The following is a 24460-nucleotide window of genomic DNA, read 5'->3' on the forward strand; positions in this document are numbered from 1 at the left end:
AAAGAAATTAAATTTTTTTTCTTTAGTTGATGAGAGGCTTTTATTGAGGGTGAGAAACACACATATGCAACCGAGTGTCCAGGGCAAACGGCGGGGGTCCTCTGTGAGGCCCAGGTGACTAGGTTCATTCCTAAGTCTGAGCAGGGGCAGGGGGCAACAGTGTGACCCAGGGACACTGAGTCTTCTAAATGGTTTTTTTTTTTTTTTTTTTTTTTTTTTAGATGTCTCTTTACAATGGTTCTCAACCTTCCCAATGCTATGACCCTTTAGTACAGTTCCCGGTGTTGTGGTGACCCCAGCTATAAAGTTATTTGGTTGCTACCTCATATTGTAATTTTGCGATTCTTATGAATGGTAACATAAATATCTGTAGGACATCTGACATTCAACCCCCAAAGAGCTCTTAACCCACAGGTTGAGAACCACTGCGTTAGGAGATCATTATAGCTCTTTTTTTTTTTTTTTTTTAACCTTTCCAGAAGACTGAGGTGGCCACACACAATGTAGACTGAGTTACCTCTGTCCCCGAAGCAGGCCCACTGTCACTCTGGAGGTCTTAGGTAGCCCAAGCCTGGGAATCAATTCAGAAAGTGATACCGTAATGACCCCGGTGGCCGTTTCTGCTTCTCGTGGGAAAGACCTTCTCCTCCCAGTGAAAGTCTACTGAGACTGGGAAGTGCCTGGAGTTAGGCCTTCTGGGCATGAAAGAGTCCACTTGCTAATCCTTCCTAGGATAAATGTCCCTCTCTGGGCACCAGAGTCTGCGGGTACCTGTTTGAAGGATTACCTTTTTGATACATTTCATGCACTGTACTGCTTGCTAGTCAGTCTCTCTCTCTCTGTCTCTGTCTGTCTCTCTGTCTGTCTCTCTCTCTCTCTGTCTGTCTCTCTCTTGTTTTTTTGAGACAGGGCTTCTCTGTGTAGCCTTGGCTGTCCTGGACTCACTTTGTTGACTAGGCTGGCCTCGAACTCACAGCCGTCTGCCTGCTTCTGTCTCCTGAGTACTAGAATTATAGGCCTGTGCTGCCACACCTGGCTAGATTGTCTCTCTTAAGCCTTGTCCTTAGAAACATCTTTTTTCTTCCTCTCAAAATAAGTGTGTTTTCCTTTCCTGGGTAAATACATCTGATGCAAGGCCTCAAAGGCTTTCCTCTGTAGGGCATTGGCAAAAACGCTTGGTCATTGGATATTAGCCACCATCCTCCAGGGTCTAGATGACACGGTCTTAGAAGCAAAGGCCACTTCCTCTGAGGGATACTTGGGTCCCTCGAGAGGCAGCCAGGACTCTTATCCTGGGATGGGGCATTCTAGATGTCCCAGTGTGGCTCTTTTTGCCTTACAGCCAGCTGTCCTAGTTCCCTTCACCACTGGGTCATCCCCACTCTGGACTGTGGATCACAGCCACTTGGGTGGGTAAAAGGATGACATCCAGCAGCCTGAGAGCGTCTCGGGAATATTTTGCAGGTGTCTCAGCAGCACGTGGGAGGCCTCTCTGCTTCCCAGTGGCAGCGTGGGCATGGAAGGCGAGGCGGGGACTTTGGGAGTCTGTGTGAAGATGAACTCATTCATTGTTTCCTTGGGACAGTTCTAGAGCCCGAGGGAGAGCCACCAGCTTTGCTAAGGGAGTGTTTTGGTTTCTAGGTGTTGGTCCTCGGAGTCAGTGACTATTACACACCCTACATGTCAGATTTCCTCTGTATATGCAAAGAACTCCCATCTGTATGGAGGACCGAGTCAGGCTTAGCCAATGGTTGATCTAAAAGATTGGCATGAGCTGCACAGCTATCCATGGGGACCTTCCACAAGAGTGGGCAGGCTCCTCTTCTTCCGGCTGGAGGAGTCCAAGAGCAGCAACTGCCCACAGGCACCCTTTGCCTCCTGACCTAACACTTTCCTTGGGTATATTTCAGGCTGAGGAGAGGGGCCTATGAGCTGGCTGTGCCCTATCTCTCACTATGGACAAGTGAAACTTGGGTTGTGTAGGTGACCCTAAGGGAAGGGCTATAGCCCTCAGAATGTCAGCTGTAGAGTGGCTGGGCTGTGCAACTGGCAGAGGGATGTTTATTTGGAGGGGTGATGGGGATACCCAGCCAGTGCAATTCCAGACAGACAGACAAGTGGCTGGAAGATGCTCATCAGCACTACCCAAATCAGACATCTGACTGGGTCTGTAGCGCAGACCTTCCTCAAGAAAACCGAATCATGATATCCAAGCCCTAAGAAAACTGAGAAAATTACTAGAAGTGCTGTGTCCACTAAGTAGAGGCTGTGGGCTGGGGTTGTTACTTTCTCTTAGGAGAAAATTTCCAGGTCACCTGGTGATGGTGACATTAGGGCTGGAGGATCCTACTGGCTAGTTCTCAAAGTGACGGAGCCACAACAGTCAGCCCCTGGAGGGGTGGTTTTGTGTGTGCGCCAACCCCCCATCTCTTGTTCTGAAGGCTGGCCAGGGTCTGCCCACTCATGTCGCATGCCCATTAATAACACTAATAAAGGCTTCTGCTTCCATTGACGTGTGGCCAGGACCTGATTAGATTTCCAGGCTGCCTCTTTGCTCTTGGCCAAGCAAACATCCTGCCTTTCAGAGCAGCTTTTGTAGGCAACTGATGTCATCTACCGGGGAGCCTGCTCTGTTCCATGCTCAGGGTGATGCTGTTTCCACCGACCACCTCCGAAAGAGCAAGAATGAACAGCAAGGAAGGGCAGGCATGATCCAGTGAATGACAGTGGTTGCTGACTGGACAGGGTACTGTCTGATTTGGCAAGGCTTACACTCCTCTACCAGGCAATGCCACTGTATAAATCAGTGACCTGGGGCCACACTGGGTGCTGGCACTAGGACTAAAACTGAGGCCTGTTGGATTCTGAAACCCTAGTCATCATAATTGTTTCCGCCTCCTCCTCTGCCTCCTCCTTTCTTCTTCTCCTCCTCCTCTTCCTCCTCTGCCTCCTCCTCCTCCAATTCCTCCTTTTCTCTCTCTCTCTCTCTCTGCATACATGTGTGTATGCATGCACGTGTTTAAGTCAGAAGAAGATGTTTGGTGTGTGCATGCAAGTGTGTGCAAGCCTGTGTGTAGGTCAGAAGAGGGCATTGGGTGTCTGTTTCTATCATTTTCTTTGAAGCCGTGTCTCTTCCTGGACACAGAGCTCACCTTTTTCAGCTAAGAGGGCAGCCAACATGGCACAGCAGTCCCTCTGTTTCTGGGGGCTTGAACAAACACGTTCAAGGCCATGATTACCCCGCTCCACGGTGCTGGGATCTAACCTAGGCCCCACGCTTGCACAGCAAGTCCTTACTGAGCGTTCCTCCTCATTGCTTTTAAAGACATGGTCTGTCTGTACAGCCCAGTTTGATCATGAAGTCATGATCTTCCTGCTTCCTCCTAAGTGCTAGGACTGCAAGTGTGTACCACCATGCCCAGAGACCCCTGCCCTTGGCCACTACACTGATGCTCTTTCAAGGGGCCCAAGATATTTGGTTTTCAAGAATATGTGTGATCCCCAACCTGGGAAGCAGTGACCAAGAGCTGAAGTCTCAGTCTGAGGAAAGAACGCTCATTTCTGCTTAAAGAGAAACTTTGACTAAACACTCAACAAAACATTTTGTTCAAGAATTTCAACAAACCCGGCCATGGTGGTGCCTTTAATCCCAGCAGAGGCAGAGACAGGGAGATCTCTGTGAGTTCAAGGCCATCCTGATCTATACAGTGAGTTCCAGGACAGCCAAGGCTACACAACGAAACTCTGTCTAGAAAACAAAAACAAAAAACCAAACCAAACAAAAAAAAGCAGTCAGGCTAGAATGATGGCTCAGGTTAAGGGCCCTGGTTATTCTTTCAGAGGACCCATGTCAGGAGGCTCACAACCAGAGCCACACATGTATACACACAAACATACACACAATGGAAAGACATTAATTATGAGAGCTCGTGGAGTCAACAGAGGGGCCGGGACAGATTCCATTCTCTCATTCTGCTGGCAATGGGAACACGGGAAGCAGCTTGGCCTTTTTTTTTTTTTTTTTTTTTTTTTTTTTATGTATACAGTGTTCTGCCTGCACGTACACCTGCAGGCCAGAAGAGGGCATCAGATCACATTATAGATGGTTGTGAGTCACCATGTGGGTGCTGGGAATAGAACTCAGGACCTTTTGAGTTCTGAGGACCTTTGGAGGAGCAGTCAGTGCCCTTAACCTCTGAGCCATCTCTCCAGCCTACAGCTTGGCCTTTTGGCTTAGACTTGTAACTGCAGAATCCAGTCTCTCCAGCCACTTGCTGATAGACGAGGGGCAGGAGTCAGGGGGAAGGTGGCACCTGTTGTGACAGGAACTGCCTGGCCTGGTGCCACTAGGAGAAATCATACTTTGAAGTAGCAGAAGAGAGTAACCGTGCCCTCGCTCGTGGCACGTGTCAGAGGTCATTGGCTTTCCTGCCCTTGTCTGGGCACCTCCCAGCCCCAAGGTGACTCCCAAAGGGAGCCCCTTCAGTTCCCAAGACACTCTCCTTATCTCTCTCCTCAGGGAATGGGTCAGCCATAGCTTATCCAGCAGTTGGACACAGGCACTTAGAATGTCCATCTCATCAGACTCCATTTTTTTTTCCTGTCTATTTCAGAAAACACCGGGTCCAGGAGCATACACAGCTTCTAGACAGTTCCCTAAGCAGTCCCCAACCATCGCCAAAATGGGTAGAGAACACAGCCTCTTCTTCAATAACACAATTGGTTTTTAAAATAAAGCATTATTGGTGCCAATATTGAGTTTGAGCAAGTTCTTATGTTTAGAAAATGGTCTTGCCTGCTTCTTGCAGGGGTACCACCCACTGTGGAAAGGATTGTAAGCTTTGTTACAGGTGAAAGCACTCTTGGCTGGCTTTGCCCTTGGGCACACCATGGATACTCCTTGAGATTAACCTTGAGATAGATGGGTGGAGCCATCCTGGGCCTGGAATTCAAGAAGGGGACCTGGGGACTCCACCTGGACTATTGTGTTTCTAATCAACCCTCAATGGGAGGAGGAGACCGCCCCTTGCACGTGAGAGACAGGCTGGGAGAGGAGAGAGGACCGGCAGGGTCAGACCGGGCTTGAGCGCATGTGGATCGTGGATCAGGAAGAGGATCAGTGAACAGGCGGGACTGGCACACAGGCCAGAGACACCTAAGTACCTGTCCCGTGGAACGGATACCAGAATGTTCACTCTTGTTTCCCTTTAACCTTTTTTCCCTTTTGTGTAAGGTAGTTGGGTTGTATAATAAACTTCAATTGCTAAGAAATAGAGCCAACAGCCCCACCAAACAAGAGCAGTCACCTGGGTGACCATCCTGCATGGTCCTAGTCTGAACAGTCAGTTGCTCTGCTTAATCCAAGAGTACAGCTGTCCCAGAGACCGGCCCAGGCTGTGCCTATCTATGCATCTGGTGGCAGACCTTCCGGTGTGACTGTTTTAAGGCCACCCACACTCCTTTTCCCCATAAATGCTCACCTATTACTCTTTAAGTGAGCCAGAGAAAACTTTACATTTATACCTTAGTTTGTCACTGGGACCTTAGGAGGGGAGAAGGAGACGTTATGTCTGCCTCAGGAAGGGATTTTAGCCATGGGTACATTATAGCTATTGTGCAGAGCAAAATGCTTGATCATAGATGGCTATATTACTGGTATATATATATATATATATATATATATATATATATATATATATATATATATATATATAGTTTATTATATATGTTAATTATATATAATTAATTTTCATAATATATAATTAATATATATTAATTATTATTCTATAGCTTTGCCCCTTTCTCTTGCCATGTGTCATTTTCTATGTGTTTAACTCATGTATGTGCATGTGTGTGTTGCACATGAGGCCTTGTGTATGATAAGCATGTGTTTTACCACCAAACCATATCCTGGTTCATTTATCATTAGCTTGGAGTGTATGCCTTTTACTTATTAAAAAAAAAAACAAACAAACCAGGAAGTCCACAGTAAAACAATATATTATGGGATAGGCTCAGAGTCTGACGTGCTAGAGCCTACTAAAAGCTGAGCAAGGCGGTATGCTGGGGCAGAGACAGGCAGATCCGGAGCTCACTAGCCAGTTAGGCTAGCTGAAATAGCAGCCTCCAGATTCAGTGATAAGCTCTGCCTCAGTGTGGAGAATGATGGAAAAGCCTCTCAAAGTTAACCTACGGCCTCACATGCAGGCATGGGCCAGTGTATCTTGCACTCACACATGCATAAACACCGTAGACATACACAACCACCCCAGTATACTACGTTGTAGCCATAGAAACCCAGGCTTCTCATGCTCACTCCTGACTGCATCATTTTCTTGTGCTTGATTTAATCTCATGTTCTGCTCACCATGGCTCTAGAAGCATAAGCCATACCAATTACATAGGTATGACACATATACATGTATATAAAGGCGAGATAACGCTGTTTTTAATGATCCCAACTGTGGGATCAGAACGGTTTTGTGAGAGAACAGGTAAGGTTCAGCCACTAGAAGACCAACCACCTCATGTGGGAGCTTGATTGTTGCCAGCTGAAAAGATCCCATGAACAGACTCTAGGAGGAGATATGTAAATGAGCCCAGAACTGGAGGCAGGGCTGTTGGAGACTTCGGATAGTTTTGGCTGTTCATCGTTCCACTTCGAGATGCTCCTAGAGAGAACTGCTCGAGGGAAGGCTTCGGTTCTGGGTTCTGGTTACTCCAGGTTCCAGCAGAAGAAATCCTGCTGATTATACCAGAAGAATTGTTCACTGAACTGATATCCTTACGGTTTTATTATTGTGTTCTTTTCGCTGTTGTTATTGTGTTCTTTAATCCTCTTTTCCTATTGTTTTGGTTAGTCGGGTTATAAGTGACGTTTTGCTTGGTTAATAAGTTCATAATAAAATATATTGGTTAAGAAAATTGCTTACACACACACACACACACACACACACACACATACACCACATAACATATGGCATCTAGCTTTATGTTTGCATACAGTAGCAAAGCCTATATGTCCCCATTGAGTGGCCATGGCTACATTTCTGACTCCCAGCCAATGGAAATCTTGAGTATCTGCTATGTGCTGGGTGCTGTACCTGGTTAAGGGGCTTAGAACAGAGATGAAGGAGCATGGGATTTAATTTGGCAGGGTAGTCAGGGAAACCTGGCCTGAAAAGGAGTCTAGGAAGCTGTGCCATGAAGCTCCAAGAGATCCCTAGGGTCTGAGGCTCCAAGATGGTCCTCATGCAGGTGACAGCTCTAATGTGAAGACCAACTCTAGTCTTTGAAGTATGCCAGCTCACTGCTGGTGTCCAGAAGAGGACTGTGACCTGCCACATGTGTTCAGTGGAGGGAGGAGGCAGCAGAGCCAAGCCCCAAGACATGCAAATGGGAAGCCTGCCTAGCACTCAAGGGACCCAGGAGGCTGAGAGCAGGGAGGAAATGGGAAGCCAGTCAGGGCCAAGGACCACCATCTGGGCATAGGCCCAAGTCTGGGATAAACATTTGCTGAGGGAGAGGCAGAGGAAGTGTGGCCCTGCAAAAGTGAAGGGGGAGAGAGGGCGTGGGAGGCAGGACAGTGAGCCTTGCACACCAGGACGTCCTTTCCCGGGTCCAGGAGGGTCACCAGATAGGTCCAGCAACAGGGCTCGGAGAGGACGAATGGCCCAGAGTTTGGCAAATACTTTAAAGATGAATAAAACTAAAAAATGTTTTGCTTTGTTATATTTAAAAAGTGAAAAGGGCACATCCCCTCTCTGAACTTAGAAGCCCTTATAACATGTACTATTCCTGTCTTCACCGTTGGGGCGGAGACTCCCCTTCCACCTACAAAACCATCCCAGGCATGTCAAGGGTTTTCTTTTCTTTCTTTCTTTCTTTCTTTCTTTCTTTCTTTCTTTCTTTCTTTCTTTCTTTCTTTCTTTCTCTTTCTTTCTTTCTTTTTTCTCCTTTGATCAGAACACAGTGACAGACCAGAAAGGCTCCAAGGTCTTTGTTTTTAATGGTTTTTTCAACACAAGATTTTTCTGTGTGTAGCCCTGTCTGTCCGGAACTTACTTTGTAGACCAGGCTGGCCTCGAACTCAGAGATCTACCTGCTTGTGCCTTCCAAGTGCTGGGATTGAAGGCATGCACCACCATCACCCAGGAGTCCTGTTTTAGTCTTCAAATGGGCCAAAGGTCCCTGTATGATAATTTCAAGATGGGGAAAGAGAATGGATAGACCTGGTTTGACATTGAGCTTGATGAAAAACAAAAGTCAACAAGACACACTCAGGAGTGGACGGACCTCTTAGTTCAAGGCTAACCTGTTCCGGAGTGTGAGTCCCACCCAGGGTGACACAGAAAAACCCTGACTAAAAAAATATTGAGGTAGGCTATGAGGTTGGGACATTGACACTTGGCAGCTAAGAACGCCCTCCCCATAAATGGCACGTCTGAAAGCCTGACTTAGAAAGCTTTCCACGGCAACACAAATCTAAGGGACTACAGACGTCCCTGGACCGGCTGGCCCCGACTCCATCTTCAATTCCTCAGGGATTCTCCAGGGTTTCCTCCCCTCCCCATTAGCTGTGACACTGGCTTCCCTCAGCCCATGCCCTGGGTCCCCTGAGCAGCTCTCTCCTCCTCTACCCCATCCTCCAGCTGCTCTGCAAGTTTGGCTCCAATCAGAGAGAATATGTCTTCTTGGCTGCAAATGGCCTCGTGCTATGTCCGTGTGAAGTTTCCTCTTTGCTAAGGAGAGGATGTCAAAAGTCACAGCTGTGATGTGGACAGCCTGGCCTCTTTTTCACTTTCCGATACCAGTCCTGTCACTGTTCTCTGGACCCACAGACATAACTCCTTCTGCTCCAATGGCTATGTAGCAGGCACAGACATTGATGGTAAGGACCACAGGTCGCCTGAGTGACCAGCCCTGTCCAGCCTCATCTGTAACATGCTGGATGTCACTTACTTATGGCAATGTGTGTATGTGTGTGAGCATGTGTGTGTGAGCGTGTATATATGTGTGAGTGTGTGGGTGTATATGTGTGTCTCTTTAGCTTACCCAGTCATCTGTCAGTGGACACTCGCATGCCTTCCATGGCTTAGCCCCTGTGAACACAAATGGATAAATACCCTTGGGACTTGACTTTCAATTCTTCGGGAGAATCCCAGTAGAACTGAGGACCATAGAGTAATCCTATTTTTAGGTTTTGTTTTGTTTTGTTTTTTTGCTTTTCTTGTTTTGTTTTGTTTTTTAGGCTCTACCATACTGTTTTCAACAGAGGCAGAACCATTTTATGTTCCCACCAGGAGTACATAAGGGTTTACAGTTTGTCATATCCTCAGCAAAACGATTTCCGGGTTTGGGAGTAGTCATCCTAGTGGGCATGAGGTGGGACCTTAGAGTTGTGATTGTCACCCCTCTATTCATTAGTGCTGTTGGGTATCTTCTCATGAGCTTATTGGGCATTAGCGTATCTTGTGGAGAACTCTGGAGAAGCCCCTTGACTACTTTTAGAGCAGGCTGTGTGTTTTGAGTTATCTCTGTTTTAGGCCTTTCATAATCTGGCCCCAAGGTCTTACACATCCCAGGCAGGTGGTGGACCACTACCCTATCTCCCCAGGACCTGGATTGTAGCATCTTAACAGAAAAAGACACAGTTTACAAATATTTTCTCCTATTTTATGAGGTGCTTTTTTATACTATTGACAATGTCTTCTATTATATATATATATAATTTTATTTTAATTTTAAAAATGTTTGTCTGGTTTTTTTTGAGACAGGGTTTCTCTGTGTAGCCCTGGCTGTCCTGGAACTTGTTCTGTAGACCAGGCTGGCCTTGAACTCATAGATATCTGCCTGCCTCTGCCTCCCAAGTGCTAGGATTAAAGGTGTGCACTACTACCACCTAGCCCTCCTACATGAAATTTTAAACATTCATGAAATAGTTTCTTTTCCTATTGCCTGTGCCTTTGTTGCCACACCCAGGAAGTCATCAGGATATGTGTTTTTTCCCCTTGTGTTTTCTCCTAGGATTTGTAAAGAACATTTTATGTCTTACATTTATGACTTTGATTTATTTTTACTTATTTTGAGTATGGTTTTAGGTAAGAGTCCAACTTCATTCATTTGCATATGGACACCCAGTTTTCCCAGCCTTGTTAGTTAGAAGGTCTGCCCTTCCCCTACTGAATGGTCTTGGTATCCTTGTTATTTGGAGGAAAGAGAGAGGACTAGCTGGGAGCATTAGACCAAAGGTAAGACAGACAGCAGACATTTCAGTTTGGAAGACACACCACAGTGCGAAAGAGTATAGGGGCAGAGTCTTTACACATACTTAACCCCAAATGGTTCCCGACCAAGCATGTGATCTTGAAGAAGGTGGTGAACGGCTGCTTGCCAAAGCCTAAGATGTATTTGAGAGAGGGAAACGCCGAGTGATGGAGAGCAAGAGGGAGATGACTCTGCACCCGGATAGGTTGCCCTGTGTGCATGTATGCCCAGTCTCTCTGCCAGGCTGTGGACCAGCCTGGACCCACAACAGTCCATCCGGTCAGCTGGACAGCAGGGTTCTGGCGTCCCACCGCCCAACACGCAATTCCCATACTCTGTTCATATGGCCAGCTTCCCGGCATCTTCTGAGCTCCGTTATTTTTGGGGAATCCACAGCCCCTTCCTTAAGGAACCACCATTCTGGCTTCAGAGGGGCTGAGTGATGGGTGGCATGGAGCCCTCATCCAGTCTTCTTCTTGCCAGCCAGTCTTGGGACTCTGGCAGTGGTCCAGTGGCTTCTAGGTACTCAAGGCCCCTGGACTGGTGTGGTCTTCCCCAGGACACTGTCAGAGAAGACTCCTGTGGTGCTGGTGTCTGGGAGTCCGTTTTCATTCTGCTGTGGTAGTAAGAAGTTGCTTGTGCCTCCATCTCCAGAGCCCCTGAGCTCTTGTGTCCTTAGAGGGTGGCAGAGGACAGAGGACAGACCTTGAGGTCTCTGGCCCTGTTATCCACCAGGCATTGTGGGTAAGACATGGTCTTCTTCTTGGGGACAGAGCTTCCCCCTACCATGATGGCTGTGGACTACCAGGGGAGTGACCAACAGTTGACTGAGTCCAGTGTCACATAAGTGACCAAGTACTAGGCATGGATGTGTAGGTTTGTCATTGTCACTTTCACCTCAAGGCAAGACCTCAGAGAGAGGCCCCAACCACATCTCCAAGGGAAGGCAATGACCCACACAACAGATGGGACCACTTGGGTCTTTCTGCTCAAGAATCAACCGTCATGTGGCACAGTGCTGTCACTGGTAGGGCCAGGGAGGGTGAGGCTGAAGGCCAGCGTGTAGTGGTCAGAGGCCTCAAAACGTTCTTATGTAATATCCTAATCCACAAAGCAGGTACTGTCCACTGTTATTTTGCAGATGAAAAAACAGGTACAAAGAGGCAACTTGCTCAAGGCCACACAACCAGCAGAGGCCAGTGAGCAGTTCCAGCTCAGCTAGTGATTACAGGGTTACCTGCGTTAGCCCCAGATCCCTGGTTTAGAGTCCCTGACCTTAGGGCTCCTGGAGCAATTCTTGCCAGCTGCACTACCTCCAGTGAAGTTCTCTTCTTTGCAACTGAAAGCACTTGGTGACAGTTTCAGAGGATCCCTGACCACGGGGAGGGGGGTGAGGGGGGGATTGAGAGACTTTGCAGGCATCTCTCCAGGCTCCCAGAATCCTTTGTTCAGCACCGAGGGGCTGGCTTCAAGGCTGTTCACGCAAAGGTGAGGGAGAGTTAGCAGGTGGAGTGGGCAAATGGGAGTCTTCCGAAGGCCAAAACACTTGCGTGGTGATATCTGAGGGCCATGCCAGGGAGCGTGTTCAACAACGAGCACTTTGGTACCCAAAGAGAGTTGGGGGGCAGGGGGCAGCTGAGATTCTGTTCATATTTGTTTCTGCAAATTCAGTTAATTCAGACGTGTGTGTGTGTGTGTGTGTGTGTGTGTGTGTGATGTCTTACTTAGAAAATAGTGGGTGGGCTAGAGGGCCAGAGGGAGAGCTCAAGGCAGCCAGCCCCATGTCTCTCCCCAGACTTAAGCTGTTATGCAGGAAACAATGAGTTTAAGTAAGAAGCCGGCTTCTATGTTCTCTAAAGAGGGCTTGTGGACACGGCCTGTGGACTGCAACAGGGTGGAGGTTGGGGGTGGTAGTGTCAGGCAATGGCAGGATTCAGTGGGTTTCCCCTGCCTGACCCTTCAACACTTGCCCAGCCCCCTTTACCTCCTCCTAGTACCCCCAAGCCCTGGCCCTGACCCCTAGTTTCACTGCTCACCCAACAAGGCTCAACCTTCTTGGAGACTGGTCTCTTCTCTCCTCTTCACCCTCCCAGGCCCCAGCTCCTGCCTTCCAGCCTTCTCCTCTGACATAGCCTTCCTCTCCAGGGCCTGTGTCACTGCTCTGTGCATGAGTGTCAGGTAAAGGAACACACTGCTTCAAACAGTCCTGCTTCCCCTCCAAGGGTCTTTTATTCAATTTCCAAAGTCACCGACAGGCACTGGGCCTGCCTCTCATAGCCTCCAAGGAGGGGATGCTTAGTTAGAATGCACTTGGTGCCTTTCCCACCGCCAAGACTGACCATCTCTTCAAGGTATACCAATAGTATCTGCTTATTTTTCACTCTAACAGAATTCCATAAAAATATAGATCTCTAGCACATATATATCTATATTTATATACACATATACACAGAGATCAAGGACTGAATACCCTCCCTTTGGCCTGGGGCTGTGGCCTGGAGACACCAGCTTTCTATGGGACATAAGGATAACTCTACTAAGCCAGGACAGCAGAGCCAGGCCCCAAGGAGAAGCTGTGGCCGCCATGGTAAACTGGGGCTGCTCTCCGTGAAAACAAGGTGAACCCGAAAAAAGCTTCCAACCAGAGTGTGGGGCAGACAGAAAGGAACTCTCTGCTAGACCTTGGGAGAATGGCTGTCTGAGGGGGAGTTTCAAAAGTAGAGTGGATGGCTGAAGAGCCAGTGAGGGACATCTGCCCAGCGACCTGGACCCTGTCCAGATGACACGGGCACAGAAAGGTGAGGCAGGTCTGGGTCCTTCTCCATCTCTGTGGGGATCTGGGCAGGGGAGCTTTAGGTCACTCAACAAAGCCCAAGATGAAAACTGGGCCGTGGCCGATGAGATGTACTGAGGTGAGTCCTATAAATGGTCACTTTGATGTCACCTGAGAGAGACCTGCACTGTATGGAAAACCTTTAAGGACTGTGCAACTAAGGCACTAAAAATGGCTAGGTCAGAACCTTGTTTTATATTCCATGGCCTGCTCTAGAGGCCACCGGCACAGGGCCCATGGCGCCTACTGGCTGGTGCATGTTTCCAGGGAAATGAAAGATGTAGGGACTATGTTTAGGGGCCTGACCTGACATGAGGCCCAAAGGCACTTGATGGTACAGAGAATGCACACATGAAACCTCTCCAAAGAGGAAACAGCAGGCATCAACAGCATTAACTCAGTCTGAGAGAAACCCCCCAAGGAGCCCACTGTCCTCCTGTGTCTGGGACCTCAAGCTGTGAATGTCCCGGGCAAGGCTTCAAGCCTGCACTGCCCTGAGATTGGGTAGGGCAATGCATCCGAGGTTATCAGCATGCCTAGTCACAGCTCTGCAAAGCCGCTTAGACTCGAGCCAGTTCATCTCCCACAGCCCCGAGAAAAGCATCCAGGAAAAGCCTGGCTCAGCTAGAGGGCAGCTGGCAAGCTCATGTCTATGGTACACCAGCTCAAGATCGGTTCATCCCCAAACCAGGAAATCCAGGGGTCAGGGAAGCTGAGGGCGGGACTAGTGTCCGAGACACACCTTTCACCTATAGGGGCCCCATTTGCTCAGCAACAGTGTCCACTTCCTCTGGGGAGCAAGCCATTTGCTTTGGATGCAAATCTTGTCCACCCAGCTCAGGCCCAGGTGGCCCTGCAGGGGGGGTAGGGGTGGGGGCGAACTGGCCATCGCAGCCCGTGGAAGTGTTCACTAGTCATCTATTCCCTGAGGCCCCGCGCCTGAATGCAGCTGTCCTTCCGTGCCCTCTGCCTGCTGCCCACACTGGGCAGCCTGTGTCTGCTGCAGAGGCTCAGAGCTCTCTGGGGATAATGGAAAAGGGGAGCACGGGGCTGCTGGCCTCCAGCTCCAGGGCAGTGAGAAAGCAGTCCACAGCAGCCTCGTTCTGGCCTTGGTCCTGCAGCACCTCACCCAGGCCCTGCCACGCCTCATGGCAGGTGCTTTGCCTCTCCACAGCATCCCGCAGCATCTTCTGGGCCAGGTTCTTGTGGCCCAGCTGACTCAGCATCAGACCCTAAAAGAGAAAAAAGGCACAGGACAGGGTTAACCTGGCAGCTGGGTACAGGGAGCTTAGCAACCAGGGGCAGAACAGCAGCAGCTTGCTCCTGGCCACCAGCCAGAGAGGCCCTAGGCCTCGCTTGGCCACAGATGAATGGCCATGCCCTTTACCCATGCAAAACCTATCTGTCCCCACTTCAGCCCTGTAGGAGCTAGGTTCCTCTTATCTTCAAAGGACAGGACTTCAAGTCTAGGTCTGATCTTGAGAAGCCCCATGTTGGGAATTCTCGGCCCTCCATTCACTCTTCAACATATGTGGGGGGGAAATGAAAATGATCACAGCATGGCCATCTGGGATGGCACAGCTGAAACAAGTCAGTGGAAGCAAAGCTGTCCAAGACGGCTCATGCCTGCAGCAAGAAGCTGCCCCTTACCCCAGGAGCATGAGCAGCCTGTCTTCCCAGGAACTGCTGGGTCCTGAGAGCCAGGCCTGGCAGGTGAGGGGCCCAGGTGGAGAGCAGCTGCTGAGTGAAGGAGCTAGAAACAGCTCCGGGGTGAGAGAGTCTGGGTGCCCAGGTCAGGAGGCCTCGCAGTTTAGCTCAGAGGACTGTCGCGAGAGAACTAGAGGACGTGCCAGGAATTGTCAACAAGGGAAGGTGGGAAGTGAAACTGGCCTTGAACATCCCCTTTTTCCCCACCCTGGGGACAAGGGACAGGGTGGGGGCATGAGGAAGGCTTCCTTCCGGTCCCCAAAAAAGGCTGCTCTACACCACACTACTGATCTCCTTGTCAAGCTGTGAAGGCATCCCAAGTTGCTGAGAGGTGGGCCCTCTTTCTTGTTCCAACTCTGACTTCCTAGGTAGGCAGGGGACCAGAGTGGGGTGGGGAGCTGTCTCTGTTCTTGAATCCCCCTCTCTGCAGCCCGCCCACTGACGGCCATGTACATTTTTAGCTGAATTATTTTCCTCCTCCCCAAGCTCCCTAGAGTTGGGCCCTTGGTTGCTATGGAGACGCACCAGGAAAGATGTACATGGCTGACTTCATAAAGTCCTAAGAGAGCTTGGAACAGGACCAATTAGGCAGGAAAGATGGTGCTTAGGAAGGCTGGGAAAGGCTGTCTCCAGAGGTGCCAGCTGGAGGTCCTGGGCCCAGAAAGCAGGGAGGCACAGCTGACTTCCAGGTTGGCACCCTCCTATGACTCTTAAGAGTAGACACAGCCAACAGCGGGTGCGGGGCAGGGTTAGCCTACCACAGGGCTCTGACCAGATACACACAGCTGTGCTGACTCAGGGTTACCAGAACCAGGGCAGTGTCTGTCTGGCCAGCAGTGCTCAGGCGCTGCTGTTCTGCCCACATGGCTGGGGCAGGACCTAAGAAGCTCACAGTTGGAGCAGGGCCCACAGGCTGGAGGGAAGGAAATTCTAGCTGCCAGACACCAAAATGAGGTACCAAAAATGGGAGATCTGAAGCTTGTAAAGGCTGCCCACAGGAGCGGCGGAGCAACAGAGGCGGCCAGCAGGGCCTGTCGGGGACAGTGGGCCTACTTGCTTCTCTGAACTCTCTTTCTTCCACAACAAGTTTTATTGGCAAGAAGAGTCCACTGCATGGGGAGTTCAAGAACCCCCTGACCTCTAGCTGGGCCTGGTGGTGCCAACCTGTCGTCCCGGCCATTTGGGAGGCTGAGGCACGAGGACAGCAATTCTCGCCTAGGCAACAGAATTCAAACCTATTCTGGGAAACTTAGTGAACCCATATCAAAATCAAAAGAGAACTGGGGAGCATAGCTCAGTGGGACACCACTTCACTAGTGAGTAGGAGGCCTACTTTTTTGGACCTAGGATAAAAAAAAGGGGGGGGGCGGGGAGGGAGAGAGAGAGAGAGACAGACAGACAGACAAAGAGAGGTGTGGGCGTTTGGAAAGGAGCCAGATGTGTCCAGAGGCTGAAAGTGTGTCTAACTTAGATGACAAAGCTTAGCAGCCAGAGGCCTAGCTGGACTGAATCCGGCTCTGCCATTGACATATACTGTGACCCCAGCAAACGGTCAAAGATCTCTCAGCTGTGATGTCCTTATCCGCAAACTAGGGAATGGGAGAGTCCTTCCTCACAGGGCTGTTGAAAAAAGGATGGATTTTGAGAAGCAGCCAGACCCATGGTAGGCATCTAGCAGACAACGGCAGCCTCTCTAGGAGGAGCACAGAGGGTGTGGGGCAGGGAGAGGCCAGCACTGTCCATTTCTCTAGAGGCTGGGAGGTGACAGGGTCCTGTGTTAGGAAGGGCTGTGCAGTGGGGCTGGCTCAGGTCCCCCTGGCCCACCATGCTGACCTTAGAACCTGAAAGAAGACACCAGGCCAGGCTGGGGTCAGGCTAAGGCCTGGAGGCCCAGGGCTTGTAACAGGATCTGTGGCCACCTGCCCCTGACACCAGCAGCATTTGTGTTTGGTAGCAACTCAGTGCTGTTTGCTGCCTGACAACTGGGCGGGACCCAAGCACAGCAAGATGCAAGGTGTCACCTGCTGTCCTCAGCCTGGCGCTGCCCCAGGGTCCATCAGCACCTTCCTGGCACTTCACAGGCTGTGAGAACAGGTCGCCACAGAGATGGTGGGAACACAGAACTGGCATCTGAGTTCCATCCACATGTCCCCACGTAGTCCCCCCCTCCCTGCCTGTCCCTCATCAGCTGGGATGCGTCTATCCTGCAAAGAGGCCCTTAGCCTCTGACCCTTTACCGTGCTGCCATGAATGGACTGCCAGTTCACAGGGGTTTGGTAGTCCATGTAAAAGTTATCAGTGACCATGGAACACGGTAGCCTCAGGGCACACTTGGGAAGCCTGGGGCTTCTGGGAGGGGCAGGACTACATCAAAAGCCTCCAGAAATCCCTACCTCTAGGTCCTTTTCCCCTGGGCTGGGTGGGGGTTGGATGGGGGTACCCATCTTTCAGGGCTCTGCTCCCTCAGGAAGCCTTTCCTGAGCTGAGGAAGCCTCAAGAGACAGCACCCCCACATCACACCCGGTTGTCGTGGGGCGTCTGTGGACCTTCGCTGGCTTGTGCTCCCGGATGACAGAGCGCCATTTTCCCGCCAGCCTTTCTGTTCTAAGCTGGGCAGTGACTCAACAGGTGGGAGGGACCTGGGCACACAGCAAGGACACCTGGCACAAGGGTCCCCAAGACAACTAGTCTGGGGGGGGGCATGCCTGGCTGAGGAGGGGTGTGGGGCACTTCCTGTTAGGAATTAGATTTTCTGTTGCATCACACAGGTAGAATTGAGGCTATAGCTTGGTATGAAAAAGAAGAATTCTGAGCCGGGCGTGGTGGCGCACGCCTTTAATCCCAGCACTCGGGAGGCAGAGGCAGGCGGATTGCTGTGAGTTCGAGGCCAGCCTGGTCTACAAAGTGAGTCCAGGATGGCCAAGGCTACACAGAGAAACCCTGTCTGGAAAAACCAAAAACAAACAAACAAACAAACAAACAAACAAAACAAGAAATAAAGGAAGGATTCTGCTAGCCTTTTCCTATGCTCTGCCATTTAACACTACCTCACCCCATTAATTCAATGCCCCAGGCTGTCACCTAGAGGCTCCTGCCAGCTGGAAGGCCAGGCAGGGCTGGGTGGGGGCCTTACCATCTTTCAGGGAGCCTGCCGGGGGAAGCAGTGCTCAGTGCTGGGCCAGCTGTGGGCCAGGCTGAGCGCTCCTCCCGCCCTGCCCCAAAGTATTTTTAGAAGTTATTTTGGGAATTTTCTTTCTGAGCTCCAGGCACATTGCTGGGATTCTGTAACAGCCTTTCCAGCTGGGAAGCTGGGAATCAGCTGGGAGGCTGCTGGGGGGGGGGGGGGGGACATGGGCAGGTTTCCAGAGGCCCTGTTGAGAGGCAATGGGGCAGCGGAGAGGAGGCCATGCCCTGGGACACTGGGGAGACCGCATGCTTCCAGGCCAGTGCTGCCTCTAGCTCTACCCAGGTGTGTCACCTGGGTAACTTGTCCAGCCAGAATGGGGACACGCCCTTCAAATCACACACCCCTTCTAGAACACGTTGCTAGAGGCACAGGCCAGTTCTGCTTCCCCGTTGGAGGCAGAAAACACAAATCCTTCCGGATCCACCTAGTGTCCCGTTGACATACCAGCCCGGGAGGGTCTTCCACGGTAGCTGGTGGCTGTCGCCTTTGTGTTGCCGAACCCTCGCCCGCCCATTCCTTTCTCTCCTGGGTCTCTGGGGTGCAGTGTGATGGTCAAGAGATCCAGCCGGCCTCCCTGATTGGCTGGGGTTATCTATCTTCAGAGGGGGCCCTGGGCTAAGAGAACAAAAGCAGTGCACGGCCCAGAGGCGGGTGACCTCTGGCGACTCTGGCTTACAGAGGGCCAGGAAATGGAAGCCTCTGCCAGCCCCACCTCTGGGCCTGACTCATCCTCTGGGGGCTTGGCCCACTTAAGTCCCCAAGGTATAGCAGGAGTGATGAATGGCCGCTTGAGGAATGGGTGGTTGGGCTAAGGGCTGCACCCCGTGGCACCCTCCAGGCAGGCTTTCCCATGCCTTTGTTGATAAAATGGGTTTGGAAGCTAATCGAGACAACTGTGCTCAATTGCCACCTGATCTAAACCTGTGCCTGGCCAGGCAAGCTGGGTGTGGTTGGAGGGGGCAGATTCTAAACTCTGGGATGGTAGCACCTTGCACTGCCACCTAGGGAGCATCCAGGATGCGTCCTCTTCTGTGTGTCACAGGGAGCACGCCTCCAGGGAGAAGTGGAGAGGAAGTCACAAGTCACCTACTGGGGGTCAAATGGTTGAGATGGTCCTACCACACAAACTTGTCTGCCAGACAGAAGCTTCGCTCCACAGCTGCCCCAGGTGCACCCTCCGTAGTCTCGCCCCGAGGGTTAGGACTGCTGGTCTCCCAGCTTGCCCAGCTGCCTGCACTTCTCCATCCACTGCAGCTCAGGTGAGGGGCAGGCTTGAAGCCTCTTTGGCCCCTGAGATCCAGGACACACACAGCAGCAGCAGATGGGTCAGGGGGTGCGTCTGGGCCCCCTCACTCCCCAGGCCTGGCTGCTTTGTGGGGGGACTTGGTGAGTAGATTGGATGCAAAGCGCCTCTGCACTTGGTTCAGGACGCCCACTTCCCATCTGCAAACCAAGAGCAGCTGAACGTGGCCCAGGAGCTACCCACAACCTCGGCCGCCGGCCTGCAACGCTGTGCAGTGATTTAGCCTCATTCTAACAGCAGCCCTATGTACTTGGCATAGACATGCCCATTTTGCAGACAGGAACACTGAGCCTCTGAAAGGCAAAGGAACCTTGGCCAAGGCTAAACAGTGAGCAAGGCCTAGAGTGCAGGTCAGGTGGACCTGAAGGCCACGCTTCACTTCAGCCCAGCTCTCTCTGAGCCAGCTCCTTTACTGGGCTGAGCAGTCCCAAAGGGAGTTCTGACCTCTCTGTCTCAGCCTTCCTCTTCCTCCGTGCCTCCTCAGCTCCCTACTGACCACCAGCTCTCTCTGGAACTATAAGGTAATTCGTACAAAAGCCCCTCCCCTCACACTGATACGATGTGGGACTTCAGCTCAGCCTGCTTGCCACTATGAGATGGACTGGTGACAAAGGTACCTTATGCCAACGCATCTCCACAGCTTTCAGCTCACTCGTCTGAGCCTGAAAACACGCTTTCAAGTCACAAGGGCCAAAATTATGCCCCTTTACCCAGGGGGGAAATCTAGTTCATGCAGTATACCACAATGCCTAAGCTTTCTTGTAACTTCTGGGTGCCAAGGCTGGTTTGTCACCCCTAGAATCTTAGTAGCACTGCTCCAGGACTGGGAAGCCTGTCCTGGATGCAGGACGCAACACAGGCCACTGTAACCAAATCCTCCTCTCTGGCCTCAGACACCAGTCCTATGAGACCCCAGGAGCACCTGAGGGGCCTCCACCCAGAACTCAGTCCTCAGAACTATAGGTAGGAGGTGGCAGGGGGGGGGGGGGGGGGGTGGGAGGCGTGCAAAGATCTCTTTGGGGCCATAGCCACCTGTGATCTTTGGTGCGGTTGCTGTGTACCATGTAAGTGGATCGATGCAGGAGAATAGTTGAGGCCATTCTGTGATCTGGGAGAAAGAGGTGGCAACAGCCTTCCCAGGGCATGGGGAAGAAGAGATAACCTCAGAAACTGCATCTTGGTAATTAGACTGTGAGCCAAAGCTGCTACAGAGGGTTTCCCACTGTGGCTGCGGTGCCCAAGGAGGAAAGGTTCTGCAGGGAAACCTGCCGCTCATCCCCAATAAGAGAGCAGACGGTCGGTCGCCTCTGGCGTCCATCCCTGGGAGTGCACAGGAGGTGCTACCCACAAACACACACCTTTCATGGGCATGAGCACACCGCACACTGAGCCAAGGGCCTCAAGCTGCCTCTGCTGCATCTGTGGCTGGAACCTGAGTCTTTAGTGGAGCTGAATGGCTGCAGGATGCACTATTCCTAACTACACCACCTTGGCAAAAGGGCTGTTCTGAGCTAACTGCAAAGAAGCAGACACAAGGAAACCTCTGCCTCCTGCCTATTTGCCTAAAAGCAAATACATTTACAAAGCTCTTTCACCTCGACCAGAGGGACAAAGGTTGGCTACAGAAAAGAATTTCAGGTTCTTAGGGGCCCCAGGACCACAGGATGTACACAGCAGTGTCCACTAATGAGCCGTTGCCCCCCACTAGTTTCCCATCGGTTTTCCCCAAATCTGCTGTCCCTAGAGATTCAAGGTCCTATTCCTCTGTCTTCTCGCCTAACACTGTTAAGTTTTCTGTGGAGGACCACCAAGGTGGGAGTTCCAGGCTGCCTCTGAGATGGATCCATTTCCCTGAGCCCTCATTCGTTCACCACTGTTTGCTTCTTCTGTTGTTCATTTACCTTTTGTTTGGTGGGGGTTGGGGATGACTGGCAACAGCTCAGAAAGATGAAGAAGTTATGCCCCCTGCCCCATGATACTGGGAAGCGGGGTTCAAACCTCAGTCTTAGCCTTGCAAACAACCAATGACCCTCCTTGTTCAGGTGCCAACATAGGTACACCCTCCTGGGAGTGCCCACTGGCTCCTGTAATCTTTTTCTGTTGGAGGTGCCCTGCGCTGCTGACAGAAGCTCCCTGACAGGGCAGGAGCCTGGGGTCCTTCCTGCCCTCCCTGAAGAGCAATGCTCAGATGCTGGTGAAGACTCGGCTTCCCTCATGCTCCATGGGGCGGAGAGTGTCAGACTTCTCCATCACATCCCTCTGCCAACACCCTGAAGCCCAGGTACTCGGCTGCCAGGGCTTCCAGGTGGCAGAGGGAGGTGGAGACTGCCTGGCAGAGATGCCTACGATTTGATTTCTATGCAGAAACTACCAAGTGTGGCACAGGGGACAGTTTCCGGGATTGAGAGATTATGGATCAGCTTACTCTGCTGTGAGCACCGTAGAGGATTTGTTGTTGTGTGCGTGTGTGTGGTTGTTGTTTTGTTTTTTTGTTTTGTTTTTGTTTTTTTTCCTGGCACAGAACTGCAAAATAAGCAGTACTTTTTTTTTTTTTTTTTTTTTTTTTGCCTCATCTAGTGCAAAACCCCAACTTGCATGGAGGGCAGATTTAGAACCAGGAAGAGCTTGGCCATCACATCCAGGGAGGGTGGATGGCAGAACAGGGCAGCACAGCACCTGTGCAACCTTCTGCTCCTGGGGAGCTTTCTCCTCCTTGTGTTTGCCAGTCCCACCCTATGGCTGCAAGGTCAATCCTGGCTCTTACACAGTACCCTGGGATATCCTCATCCTCCTCTCTCCAGACCCAGGGAGGGGACTTACCCCTGGCTTCAGAAGAATTTTCCAGCCCAGGCTTGTAAGTGGCTGAGATCCCTCGGGATAGGATAGCTCTGTTTTGTGCCTACTGCACACAGGTAGTTGTGTTCATAAAGGTTCAGTGGTGCTGTGTAAGCCAGGAAGCCTTCCCTAGGATCCTGCCTTGGCAATGGCTTTATGGTGGGGACCGATACCCACCTATCTTTTTCTCCGAGGGTGGATCTATGCCAGAGTACACAAAATGACATCCCTCTCCTTCTCTACGGACGGCTTCACAGTGAATTCTTGGTATGGATACCAAGCCCACGCAACCTACTGGAAGCATTTTCCATTGTGGTAGATCACAGTTTAAAAGGTCCCGAGCTGCATTTACGCATGCGGGAGTGCTATGATTGATTACCGGCGCCTGCCAGTGAAGGGGTCTGGATGCTGTCTTGCCTCCTTTCCCATTTCACTGTAGACTTTCATGCCCATGCCCTCATTTGATTAGAAAACACTATATAGTCTAGGCACAGCTCCTACCCACTTATGAAAGGGGACATTGAGAACACAGAAGTTAACTCTTTTCCTGCCACCCAAGTAAAGCAAAGCCAGAGCCAGGACGAGAGGCCAGATGTCCCGAGTCGCAGGCCAGCACAAGGAAGACATTCAGATGAGGGGCGCACCGGTGATTAACACGTTAAGGCATTCACATGGCGTTAGGAAAATATGCTCAGTAAATCTCCTCCAGGCTTGCGATTTGCTATTCTTTATGCATATGTGTGGGATGCTGGCAGGGACAAAGCCTGTGGAAAGCGGATGGGCTGCCCACGCAGGAGCCGACTGCCCCTCTGCTCGCTGGGAACCGACAGTGGGCAGACCTGGCTCTGACTCGCTCCAGTTTCATTAAATCAGCAAGGCAGCCCAGGAAGAGAAAAGAGACCATTTCAGTAACATCTGCAAGGAGCTACTCTGGACAGCTATTTGGTTGCCATGGAAACCCATGGTTGGAAACTGCTTCAATTTCAAGGAAATAGCTACAAACAATAATAAGCATAAATGAAAAATGGTACGCTGTTACTTCAAAATTGTACTTGTTATTGGATTTTGTTGGGCTTGGGGGTTGACGCTGTAGTCTCAGATCCGTGAATGATGGCAGCCCCGCCCTCCTCAATAATCAAGTTTTCTGGACAAGCCCTCTAGTGAGGCATTAACCAGCGAAGCTAATGGCTGAAATGGAGGAGGAAGGGGAATTGTGTCTTGTGGAAAACCAAACACCAGCTGGGCTGACCACAGGACGGAAGGGACGGGGCTGTGTGATGTTGTGGCCTTTGGTTTTGTTTTTGGTTGTTGTTTTGTTTTGTTTTGTTTTAAGCTGGGCCTCAAAATTCATGCAGCCTAAGGAGAAGCCTGGTAGCAGGAGCGAGAGCCGGCCGCACAGGGACTCTGCTTGGTTCTGTTTTCAGGAACTAGTGGGGTTAGAAAGGCTATAAGGACTTCTTGGCCTAGCCTGTCCCTGGAGTTGGGTTTTCCCCGTTCTTGCAAGTGTGCGCGTAAACTCCTTAAACCCAACCTGAGACCTAGCTCCTGTGGCTTCTTGTCAAGAGATAAATAAGTCCCCTTCTGGCATCAGGAACCCTCTGTTCCCGCCCTAGGTGTGAGGGAATCTGTGAAAGTTGCTCCCAAGGTGAGGGGCATCTGACTGAGCCTAGACCTCGACAGGGTCTCACAAACTGTGGGCTCCTGGGTGGTGCTTCCGAGTCCACTGCCTCTGCAGAGGGGTTTACTTCCGTGCTATGCCACCTGCCCTGATGTCTGCGCCTCGGAAGAAACACAGTAACGCTCCCCAGACCACAGGCTCGTGTCACTGGACGGATCAGCAAAATCCATGCTCAGAGACAGCGGCTCACCTACCCGTGATGAAGTGCTCCTCGGCATGGGTGTGTGTCGCTGTGCCCGTGGTACCCAAGTCCTGTGTCCATGTCCCAGAACTGGGGTCCGGTGAACACTTTTACGACCCAGGGGCCATTCTCAACACATACTCATGCCAGGCCGGATGTGGCTCACTCTTGAGAATCTTGAGTGTCCCCAAGGAGACAGAGCTCCCCTGGAGTAGAAGTGATCGGGAGAGTCTGGGGACCCTCATACAAGGCATCATGGGAACTGCCAAGAGTCTGGACTAGCTCCCAGGGTAAGGTAAGCGGCCATGGACTTTTGAGGAGTAGATGACACACAGAACTTCACAGCAGCATGGAAGTCACAAAAAATGCCAACTAACCCTTCTAGATTTTTCTCCCCCATCAATGAAGACTCTGATGGGAGGAGACCAGCTCACCTACAAGACACACATAGATGTCTCTCACAGCAGAGC

The 24460-nt window shown here is 51.1% G+C and overlaps 2 protein-coding genes across 5 annotated transcripts in view; one reads left to right on the top strand and one right to left on the bottom strand.

The window, feature by feature from the left end:
- The window catches only part of Stpg4 (sperm-tail PG-rich repeat containing 4), a 48479-nt gene extending 43735 nt beyond the window's left edge, over positions 1–4744 (top strand). Inside the window, exon 7 of the mRNA XM_051153105.1 lies at positions 4614–4744. Within this exon, the coding sequence (XP_051009062.1) occupies positions 4614–4730 (117 nt within the window). The 3' untranslated portion in view covers positions 4731–4744. The remainder of the gene's footprint in view (positions 1–4613) is intronic.
- Positions 4745–12834: 8090 nt separating this feature from the next.
- The window catches only part of Ttc7a (tetratricopeptide repeat domain 7A), a 103665-nt gene continuing 92039 nt past the window's right edge, over positions 12835–24460 (bottom strand). For 2 of the 4 annotated variants that reach the window (XM_051158757.1, XM_051158673.1), the window contains exon 19: positions 12836–14331. In XM_051158757.1, coding sequence (XP_051014714.1) covers positions 14110–14331 — 222 coding nt within the window. In that variant the 3' untranslated portion in view covers positions 12836–14109. Of the gene's footprint in view, positions 14332–24460 lie in introns of all 4 variants that reach the window. The other 2 variants (XM_051158844.1, XM_051158587.1) reach the window with 2 other exon arrangements.

The sequence above is a fragment of the Acomys russatus genome, chromosome 1 (assembly GCF_903995435.1).
Source record: "Acomys russatus chromosome 1, mAcoRus1.1, whole genome shotgun sequence".
Taxonomy (NCBI): Eukaryota; Metazoa; Chordata; class Mammalia; order Rodentia; family Muridae; genus Acomys; species Acomys russatus.